Source organism: Capricornis sumatraensis, chromosome 2, assembly GCF_032405125.1.
Source record: "Capricornis sumatraensis isolate serow.1 chromosome 2, serow.2, whole genome shotgun sequence".
Taxonomy (NCBI): domain Eukaryota; kingdom Metazoa; phylum Chordata; class Mammalia; order Artiodactyla; family Bovidae; genus Capricornis; species Capricornis sumatraensis.
This window is the reverse complement of record NC_091070.1, coordinates 75962610-75973695: the sequence shown is the minus strand read 5'-3', so window position 1 is coordinate 75973695 and position 11086 is coordinate 75962610. Positions and strand designations below refer to the sequence as shown.

Here is an 11086-nt window from a genome sequence, read left to right as displayed (position 1 = left end):
TAAGCAAACTCCAGGAGACAGTGAAGGACAGGGAAGCCTGGTGTGCTGCAGTCCCTGGGGTTGCAGAGTCTTAGCTCAGTGTTAAACAAGTATTCACTAACTTGATGAAAAGAAGAATGGATGAAAGGAGTAGTCATAGTGCCCCTCCAGGATGCTTTTTGTGTTGGGTTCAGCTAAGTAGGTCAGTTACCAAACAAAGGATTATTTATAAGAGTTCTGGAAAGCTTTCCTGCCAAAATTTCTCTTCCACATTATACTACTACTAATTGAAATGTTACCACTGTTGGAGGCTCACCCAGCTCTACCCTCTCCCAAAAGGCAAACAGGCCTGAGGAGGTGGGAGTAGTATGTCTTTCAAACATGCCAGTCAGCTGAATGCAAACTGAGAAGCACAAAGAGTTCAGTGAGCCAACGAGTCAAGCCGGGGCTTATGTCACGGGGAGGTTCTGATCAAGCAGAGTGAAAAGAAAGGCTAATGTCCAGGAAAAAGCAATAGGAGGAAAGGGGGTGGTCCGAGAGGCCAGGGTATGAGTCAGCCTCGCAAGGGCTGGCAGCACTCTCATCAGCAGTGGCATGGCAAGCAGCAGAGAAAAGGGTATTTGCCATTGCACTGTGAGAATGGAGGGAAGGAGTGTATGGCTGCCGTGAATTATGGCAGATGTTTGGGTGAGGGAACTGAAGGAAATCAACTAGGACTTAAAGAAGTGGCAACGATGGAACACAAGCTGAGATCAGCGAACTAATTCAGATACTCACGAGCAGACAGAAACTACAGGAAAGCAAAGGGGCAGAGGAAGACTGATCCGAGGGAAGTAGCCATCAGGTGCCAGAAGTTAGCCTTTCCTTATCTTCTAGCACGTCCTCTCACTTTCACCTCTTTGCCTTTGCTTCATCCTACCCTGAATTCACATAAAACCACATCTCAGTTCTTCGCTGTCTGAGAAGCAACAGACTCAAACCAAATGTGGTCTCATGATTGGTTTCATGTCACTCTAGGTCCATATCCCAACCTTATACCAAACTACATAAAAATGAAGAAATTTATTTCATCTTTCTCTTTATTCTCAAAATACAATAGCATAAAAATCCAAAAGGAATAGGTTATTTCCAGTGTGGTCTCCAGTGCTCTGAGGCAGAACTGAGCCCCGAGGAATGTGAGAGGACCATCTTAAGCCAGTAATAGTTACTGTCTGAGTTTGAGGGCCCCAAACCAAATCTCTGGATGTGTGCTGGGGCTTGGGCTCCAGTTCTTGAAGAGGAATAGGAGTGGAAATCATTTTGAGATGACAAACTGACCAGAAGAGTGCTCAGCAGCAGTAAGGTCTGGTGGGAGAAGCCGGGAAGGTGACCCTCCTTTCTGCCGCCAACTAAGGCAGAGGCATGTTGACTCCAGCAAGGGCTGAAGTACGTAGCAGCTCCTCGGATCCCATAATGGAGAGGCCAACCCACGCCGGGGCTGGTTAACTGGCGTGCTGGGACAGTGGAATGCTAGCCATAAGAATGGAGACAAACTGCTCCAATCTCTGAGCAGCTTGCTTCCCGGCCTCTAGTACTTCCTCGTGATTGGCCTTCCCCTGGCTCTCATAATCCAAGATGACCTTGTTTGTGATGAGTGAGAAGCCACAGACTCGAAGTCCACAGTGTCTTGCGACTATAACTTCTGGTACCGTGCTCATGCCTGATGTGAAAAAAGAGGGAAATAAACTGTCAGAATCCCCAAATGACCCTTAGCCTCAGCTCCATTCACCACCTCGTTGACAATTCGACACTAAGAAAACATCCAAAGAAGCAGCTAATTTAGTGTCAAGCTTAGGTTGTTCTGTATTATCTAAAAAGTTGGGCTTCAGGGGGCTTTACACATTTCTTATAATATCACCACTGCAATGCTTTATTTCTATCTCTGTGTGTGACCATTTTTAAGTCAATTCTATTGTTGCAATTCTATTTTCCAGCCAGAGGTATAGAAGGTGCCTATGGTATTTATTAAAATAATCAAAAACAGTTATCACACAATGGACAGTTCTCACATTAGCATTACACTGGTTAAAGTCCTTGGTGCTGGGTGGTGGGTTGAGGCTACAGTGCAAACCTCCCAATCACCTTTAAAGTCAGTTAATTCAATCTTCCCTTAAAGCAGACCCCTACTTCAGTGTATCATCTAACGCTACAATCTTTTACTCTTTTCCAACCTATTTTACCAGGATCCTCTCTTCAAGCCTCCAAGTCAAGGGAGTTCCTTGGCAATCCAGTGTTTAAGACTCTGTACTTCCAATGCAGGGACTGCAGATTCAATCCCCGATTAGGGAACTAAGATCCCACATGCCCTGCAGAGCAGCCAAAAAAAAAAAAAAAGACAAAACAAAACAGTCCCCCCAAGTTATGAAGCCACCAGCCAAGTTCCCCTTCTCACCAACAGCATCCGCCCCTAGCTTCTGCAGCAGGTGACACTCTGCCACAGTCTCATAATTGGGGCCTGCCACCATCACGTAGGTGCCTTCCTGTAACTCTCTCTGCTCCCCCATTTGTTTCCAGGTACTGTGAGCTTTCTGCCTCATATCCCAGTCGTAGGCATCAGACATGGCAGGGAAACGAACTCCAAACCTACAGCACAGGTTGGATTATCTCAGATTAATGGAATACAGCGAGCTCTCCCAAGCTGACCCATCTAAACAAAAAGAAGCAGGAGAGATACCTTTCATCATTGGGCCCTCTGAGAGGGTTCTCACCACTGAAACCAGGTAGGTTGATGTGATCACGGATCAGCATGATATCGCCAACCTCAAAGTTGGGGTTGAGCCCTCCAGCTGCATTGGTGACCACTAGGATCTCCACACCCAGAAGCCGGAAAACCCTCACTGGGAATGTCACCTTAGAAGAGAAAAATAAACATCAGAGAGTTTTCTTTAAAAATTTACCAATACACCCAAGCAGAAAAACATGACATACATCATGAAAGAAGATAAAGGAGGGGACCAAAAATCTACCTTGCCTAAGCAGCTACCGTAAAATAGGACAGAGAGGTCTATGTCCCTTCTTCCAGACCCAGTCAGGCTTGTGCCTCTGTTTTACCTTCCAGAGTGGGTAGCCTTCATACATGTGGAACCTGCCCTGCATCATCACACAGGCTCTGCCATTCAAGATCCCAAACACCAGTCGACCAGCATGACCTGGCACTGTATGCAGAAAAGAGAAGGAAATGCATGGAATGATGCTTTCATACAACACATATCCCCTGAGCACCTACACTGGCCAGATTCACCCTGTTGAACATGTGAGGGTATAATTAACCAATAGAAAACGTCATCCTCTCCACTCTCAGAAAGTTAAAGTCTGGTGGAGGTGTGCTCAGCCGCTTCAGTCATGTCCAGCTCTTTGTGACCCTGTGGACTGTAGCCCGCCAGGCTCCTCCGTCCATGGGACTCTCTAAGCAAGAATAATACTGGAGTAGGTTGCCATTCCCTTCTCCAGGGGATCTTCCCAACTTAGGGACGGAACCAGGGTCTCCTGTACTGCAGGTGGATTCTTTACTACTGAACCACCAGGGAAGCCACGGGTGGGGGAGACAGAAAGTAATCATAAACTTAGATACAAGTACACTCTGAGATTAGGGCGATGGCGGCAAAGATGTTCAATGTGAATATACACCAGTTACTTCTTAAAGAAACTTTAAAAAGGCTATGAACAAGGAAAGGGGCCGACACTGGACCCATACAAGTCTTTTCTGTGATTCACAAAATAGTCCTGTGGGAATACAGGCCCTGTATGTGACAGGTAGGGGCATGGGACTGCAAAGATAACTCCTCACACAGACATAGTAACAATTATTACTATTTCTTTCATCTACCATTTCTAAACGGAATCAATGGTCTGGGAGAACAACCAAAACAAAGAGGGAGAGTTCAGGGGGTACTCAGAGACTGAGGAGCATATGAAAATGTTACCTGTAATAGAGCAGAGGTGATTCAGTTAGGAAAACCCAAGTAGAGTATAAAAAATAAATTGACAAAGTTTAAAAGGATTAACCACTTTTCACTGAGTGCAGTGCCCTTGTCACTGGGTAGAATGGCAGATGGAGCCAAAGTCACTACTATCTCCCTGAGAAAACTTTGCACTCCCTTCTGTCTACTATTTCCTTCTCCAACCCCATTGCCACTCCCTGCTCTGGTCTCCTAGTCTTGTTCCAAAGGGAATGAAAACTATCTGTTAAAAGTCTTAACTCTCCAGGGAAAAGAGAAAGGAAGGCACAATCTGAAAAATTAATAATAAACCAATAGAAGTTAGTCCTGAGAAATTAATAATTAAATCAAATAAACTACCCTTGTCCTTGAACAAGTAAACTAGGCCATTTCTCACCTGACCCTCCTCTAAGCCTCACCCTTGGCATGAGAAACTCCCTCAATCAGGGATCGAACCCAGTCCCTGCAGTGAACTGGGGAGTGTTAGCCACTGGACTTCCAGGGAAGTCTGGCCTTGGAGACTTCTGGCTGCTATTGAGATGCTGGATACACTCTCCTCAGATCCCTCAGAGCTCCACTGTGCATAGGGGGCCCTTCCCCACCCCCAACAAAGGTCAGTGTGAACCAAGTCTTGTGTTTTCATATATTACCTGGGTGTTCGTCTGCAAGAACACGGCAGTCAGTGTGTTCATTTGTTGGTATGTACCAGTGTGTGCCTTATTCTAGGACTGGAACTAGAGCTGGGGAGATTGAAAATGGTAGGAACACACAGGATAGGGCGAGGGTGGGGGTGTGGAGTGGGGGTGGGGGGCTGACTTTGTCCCGGGAGGTCACAGGCACTTCTTTCTCCACGTGGGATGCAGACTGAATGAAATGAGTGAGGTGTCTGAGGATGTGCTGACCACGGTGTGTGGGGGGAAAGGATGTCTAGGGGAAGTGTTGTAAAGCTGTAAGGAACTGAGTCATTAGGCATAGGAAATATGTCATCATACAGTACCATTGACACACACATGCTCTGTCTGTTAAAACGTTTCTACTGGAGGAATTTCTTTCTAAAGTCATTCTGATTCTTGATGGGTTTTTTCCCTCTCTCACAACAGTTGTTGCTCGGCAAATGCTACTAGGATGCCCAGGATCAGGCATAGAAGCGTTGCCCTCCCATCACAATCCCATCAGTATCCCTCAGTCTCATCCCCTCTTCCCGTTGCCAGTACCTGTACTTTTGGGAAAATTTGGTATTTCACTGTAGTCAAAGATCTGGGCTTGAGTTAATCTGTTAATCAGACCTCCTAACCCAGAACCACAGATCACTGCCACTTGAGGTCGGTGTTTGGTGTGAGACAAAAGCCATTTTGCAGTGTCTTGATAATCTTCATATGTAAATCTAGGGGGAAGAAATGGAAAACCAAGGTGAGATTCACTCCCAACCCAAAGGTATCATAAAATAATAACCTTCAGTGTAGAAAGGCTGGCAGGGGTACCAAGATGACAGGGGATACAGAAGTTGGCCAAAGAGCTAGAACAAGCTACTGCACAAAGAAGCAAATCCAGGCCAAGTTCTGCTTGTCAAGGGCTGGGGGAGAACTGACTGTGTAAGTTTCTCAGCAGCAGTTTGTGAACACTATAGACTCTGGAGCCCACCTCTACAGACTGATCATTCTGGGGAGAGGCCCCAGAATCTATACTTCTTACTAAAGTGCCTCAGGTAATTTTCATCTGAAAGCCAGGTTTCATAATTCTGGCCTGGAGGGAAGCAGAACTCTATCTGGATTCTAGTCCCAATTTTGTCTTTTTAAGCAAGTTAATTTGTGCTTCAAATTCTTTCCTCTAGGGTAAAGCAAGGAAATGTGATTGGCCTCACCTATTGTATAAGCTCTGTTTGAAAGGAATTAAAAACTTGCTAACAAGCTCCAAAGACCCTTGACTCCATAAAATCACGGTACAGGTCCACAGAACTTGAACCTTGTTTTTCTTTAACAACTCTTCCCCCTGCCTGTATTTGTCCTCCCTGCCTTCTCCCATCTTTCCTTCTCTTCATCAAGATCCAAGGTCCTTTGTCTTTCAGAGACCTAAAGACATAACCAGACATCCCCAACAATCAATTGAGAATTTCTCTCACAATTCTAGTCCAATTCTCTCATACCTATCTGGAAAAAACAAGGAGAAGGGAGGTGGGGTGACTGAGGTGTGACAGAGCTGAACACAACTAACCAAACAAACCTCCAGAGGAAACCTTTTTCTTTCTCTTTTTTTCAAAAGTACTGCCTTGGAATCCAGATGACTCTACCATACACTGGGCTACCCTCAGGCAAGTAGCTGGGCAAGGGACAGGGTGGGGGCAACAGAACTGGGGTCAAAGGAAGATGGAGATGAGAGAAGAGTGAGATGGTAAAAATGAATCAAATATCATCCCCAAAAGGTGCAAAGGAAAGGAAAATAATTGTGAAGACCTGGACCATCAAGCACGTCGGAGCCACAGCTTACAGGAAATTAGCCATCAATATCCCAAGAACGCCCCAAATCCCTGGGCACCCTAAAGCCACTGTGATCCCTAATGCTGGGTAGGGATTTCAAGGACAAAAGCAGAAATAAAGGTTTTCAAAGGCAAGGGCACGAGAGAGTGTGGGGTGGGAGGGTAAGGCTGAGGGAGAGGTGGCAGGGAATGGGAAGGATCTGTTGTTCAGTTTCATGAGTAAGAATTTCGTTTTCTTGGAGAGGCCATCCGCAACTTAACTGGACCTCCAACTTGGAGGGAAGAGAAGTGTTCGCGAGGGACGAGGAGTACTCTCTCCTGGGAAGGACGAACACTAGATACGGGCACCAAAGGTACCTCGCGGCTTTCCCTACACACTCGAATCGGAATCTGTGACGAGCACGTGGGTTCAGAAGACCTCTTCCCCGATACGTGGGTGAAGGAGCACGCTCTCTCTATACTCACTTCAGTAAGTGCGTGGCCCAGCGCACGCACGCACACACCGGCTCCTTTAAGGAGTAGTCCACGGCTTACTAGCCTGTCCCCTTCCTGCTCTGGCGGCGCCACCCTGCTCGATTCCCGCGCGCGCCTCTGCCGGGGCCGGCCGCACCACCGCCCTGCTGCCTTGCCCCTGATACCGGGCTCCAGTGCAGGCATATCTGCATCTCCGGGGCACTCGTTCCCTCTCTTGGCCCTCTCGAGACCCAGAGTGCTGTGTTTTCAGGGCTCGAAGACAGCCATTCCCTCTCCCCAGGGGCCTCCTGAATCCCCTGGGCCTGGTCCCCGCCTTACCCATTCTCCATGGTCCCGAAGACGCCGTCTCGATGACTTTGCCCTTCTCCGTTAATATCGTCTCCGCAGAGCTCAGCCGGCTTCAGTCACCGAGTGTTATCCACACAGTTAGCACACTGTTTGCACCGCGCTGGCTCATTATATCCCTAGCGCCAGAGTCCCCAGCCAATGGCAAGCGAGTACGCAACCGGCCTTGTCTCCATGGTGACCCGCCCCGACTCAATAGCCCCGGGCAAGGCTGTAAATCTAATCTGAGTTCTTTCCACCCGCAGTATCTTTCTCCAGCTGCACTTTACCTTAGGAGGAGGGGCTAGGGGAGACGGGGCGGAGGGAGGTGGGAGCATCCAGTGTTGTGTCTCTCACCCAGTCCTTACAGCACGTCGGGTTTCCAGCTCGGAAGCCTGTGCGGGAAGAGGGTTAGAAGTCCCGGAGGACAGCCTCTAACCACCTGTCTGCAACCACATTCCTGACTGTGTCTACAGCAAATCAGGAGAGATTTGAAAAGAGAAAAATTTAAACCTTAGATCCTGCAAACTCGGAATAAAATTAAGTAGCCTCTCTCTGAGTTCCTTCCTGAACAAAGGAAAAAGGATCCATTCTACTTCCCTGGTGACTCAGATGGTAGAGAATCCGCCTGCAGTGCGAGACCTGGGTGCTGCTCCCTGAGTGGGAAGAGCCCCTGGAGAAGGGAACAGCTACCCACTCCAGTATTCTGGTCTGGAGAATTCCGTGGACTGTATAGTCCATGCACTGGAGAAGAGAATGGCAAACCACTTCCGTATTCTTCGCTTGGGAACCCTGTGAACATGTGACACTGAAAGATGAACTCCCCAGCTAGGGTATTCCTCAGGCCTGCTTGACTTCGCAATCCACCGTATCTGGCTCTCGCTGAGTGACCACACCGACATGGTTATCTGATAGGTCACAAAGAGTAGAACAAGACTGAGCAAATTTCACTAGCAATTAGGCTGACCTGGAGGTTATAGGATTTGGAAAAACATATAGCCCTACCAGAGAGACTCTAGGCTGCTTCAGGCCAAATTACAAGGAGGGAGCACAGCCCCACCCATCAGCAGAAAATTGGATTCAAGATTTATTGAGCATGGCCTTGCCCTTCACAGCAAGACTCAGTTTTCCCCACAGCCAGTCCCTCCCATCAGGAAGCCTGCACAGGCCTTTTATCCTCATCCATCAGAGGGCAGTCAGAATGAAAACCATAACCACAGAAAACTAACCAAAATGATCCCATGGATCACAGCCTTCTGTAACTCAGTGAAACTATAAGCCAGGCAGTGTAGGGCCACCCAAGACAGATGAGTCATGGTAGAACGTTTTGACAAAATGTGGTCCATTGGAGAAGCGAATGGCAAACCACTTCAGCGTTCTTGCCTTGCAAACCCCATGAATAGTATGAAAAGACAAAAAGATAAGACACTGAAAGATGAAGCCCCCAGATTGGTAGGTGTACAACAGGCTGCTGGAGAAGAGAGGAGAAATAGCTCCAGAAAGAATGAAGAGGCTGAGCCAAAGCCGAACCTGGAATGTTAGGTCCATGAATCAAGGTAAATTGGAAGTGGTCAAATAGGAGATGGCAAGAATGAGCATTAACCTTTTAGGAATCAGTGAACTGAAATGAATGAGAATGGATGAATTTAATTCGGAAGACCAACTACTGTGGGCAAGACTGTCTTAGAAGAAATGAAGTAGCCCTCATAGTCAACAAAAGAGTCTGAAATGCAATACTTGGGTGCAATCTCAAACATGACCAGAAGGGGCTCAGTTTGTTTCCAAGGCAAACCATTCAATATCACAGTAATCCAAGTCTATGTCCCGGCCACTAATGCTGAAGAATCTGATGTTGACTGGTTCTATGAAGACCTACAAGAGCTTTCAGAACAAACACCAAAAAAAGATGTCTTTTTCATCATAGGTAGGTAAGATGGTAGGTGGGCAGACAAACTGAAACCATACTCACAGAAAACTAGTCAATCTAATCACACTAGGACAGCAGCATTGTCTAACTCAATGAAACCAAGCCATGGCCACAGGGCAACCCAAGATAGGCGGGCCATGGTGGAGAGGTCTGACAGAATGTGGTCCACTGGAGAAGGGAATGGCAAACCACTTCAGTATTCTTGCCTTGAGAACCCCATGAACAGTATGAAAAGGCAATATGATAGGATACTGAAAGAGGAACTCCCCAGTTCAGTAGGTGCCAAATATGCTACTGGAGATCAGTGGAGAAATAACTCCAGAAAGAATGAAGGGATGGAGCCAAAGCAAAAACAATACCCAGCTGTGGATGTGACTAGTGATAGAAGCAAGGTCCGATGCTGTAAAGAGCAATATTGCATAGGAACCTGGAATGTTAGGCCCATGAATCAAGGCAAATTAGAAGTGGTCAAACAAGAGATGGCAAGGTGAACATTGACATTCTAGGAATCAGTGAACTAAAATGGACTGGAATGAATGAATTTAACTCAGATGACCATTATATCTACTACTGCGGGCAGGAATCCCTCAGAAGAAATGGAGTAGCCATCATGGTCAACAAAAGAGTCTGAAATGCAGTACATGGATGCAATCTCAAAAACGACAGAATGATCTCTGTTCGTCTCCAAGGCAAACCATTCAATATCACAGTTATCCAAGTCTATGCTCCAGCCAGTAATGCTGAAGAAGCTGAAGTTGAACGGTTTTATGAAGACCTACAAGACCTTTTAGAACTAACACCCAAAAATGATGTCCTTTTCATTATAGGGGACTGGAATGCAAAAGTAGGAAGTCAAGAAACACCTGGAGTAACAGGCAAATTTGGCCTTGGAATGCGGAATGAAGCAGGGCAAAGACTAATAGCATTTTGCCAAGAAAATGCACTGGTCATAGCAAACACCCTCTTCCAACAACACCAGAGAAGACTCTACACATGGACATCACCAGATGGTCAACACCGAAATCAGATTGATTATATTCTTTGCAGCCAAAGATGGAGTCAAGAAGAACAAGAACAAGACCAGGAGCTGACTGTGGCTCAGATCATGAACTCCTTATTACCAAATTCAGACTCAAATTGAAGAAAGGGAAAACCGCTTTCTTTAGGGTATGACCCAGGACTGGAAAAGGTCAGTTTTCATTCCAATTCCAAAGAAAGGCAATGCCAAAGAATGCTCAGACTACCACACAATTGCACTCATCTCACATGCTAGCAAAGTAATGCTCAAAATTCTTCAAGCCAGGCTTCAGCAATACGTGAACTGTGAACTTCCAGATGTTCAAGCTGGTTTTAGAAAAGGCAGAGGAATCAGAGATCAAATTGCCAACATCTTCTGGGTCATGGAAAAAGCAAGAGAGTTCCAGAAAAACATCTATTTCTGCTTTATTGACTATGCCAAAGCCTTTGACTGTGTGGATCACAATAAACTGTGGAAAATTCTGAAAGAGATGGGAATATCAGACTACCTGACCTTCTTCTTGAGAAATCTGTATGTAGGTCAGGAAGCAGCAGTCAGAACTGGACATGGAACAACAGATTGGTTCCAAATAGGAAAAGGGGTACGTCAAGGCTGTATATTGTCACCCTGCTTATTTAACTTCTATGCAGAGTACATCATGAGAAACGCTGGACTGGAAGAAACACAGGCTGGAATCAAGATTGTCGGGAGAAATATCAATAACATCAGATATGCAGATGACAGCACCCTTATGGCAGAAAGTGAAGAGGAACTAAACAGCCTCTTGATGAAAGTGAAAGAGGAGAGTGAAAAAGTTGGCCTAAAGCTCAACATTCAGAAAACAAAGATCATGATATCCAGTCCCATCACTTCATGGGAAATAGATGGGGAAACAGTGGAAACAGCATCAGACT

The 11086-nt window shown here is 46.4% G+C and overlaps 1 protein-coding gene across 1 annotated transcript; it reads right to left on the bottom strand.

Moving 5' to 3' along the window:
• Nucleotides 1-1126: 1126 nt before the first annotated feature.
• Nucleotides 1127-7315, bottom strand: LOC138073128 (purine nucleoside phosphorylase-like). The gene is made up of 6 exons (XM_068964630.1): nucleotides 7222-7315; nucleotides 5171-5340; nucleotides 3070-3173; nucleotides 2693-2868; nucleotides 2411-2601; nucleotides 1127-1678 (listed from the first exon to the last, which is right to left on the bottom strand). Exons 1-6 carry the CDS (start codon nucleotides 7230-7232, stop codon nucleotides 1461-1463), a joined length of 870 nt encoding a protein of 289 aa, XP_068820731.1. The 5' UTR covers nucleotides 7233-7315; the 3' UTR covers nucleotides 1127-1460.
• Nucleotides 7316-11086: the final 3771 nt, after the last annotated feature.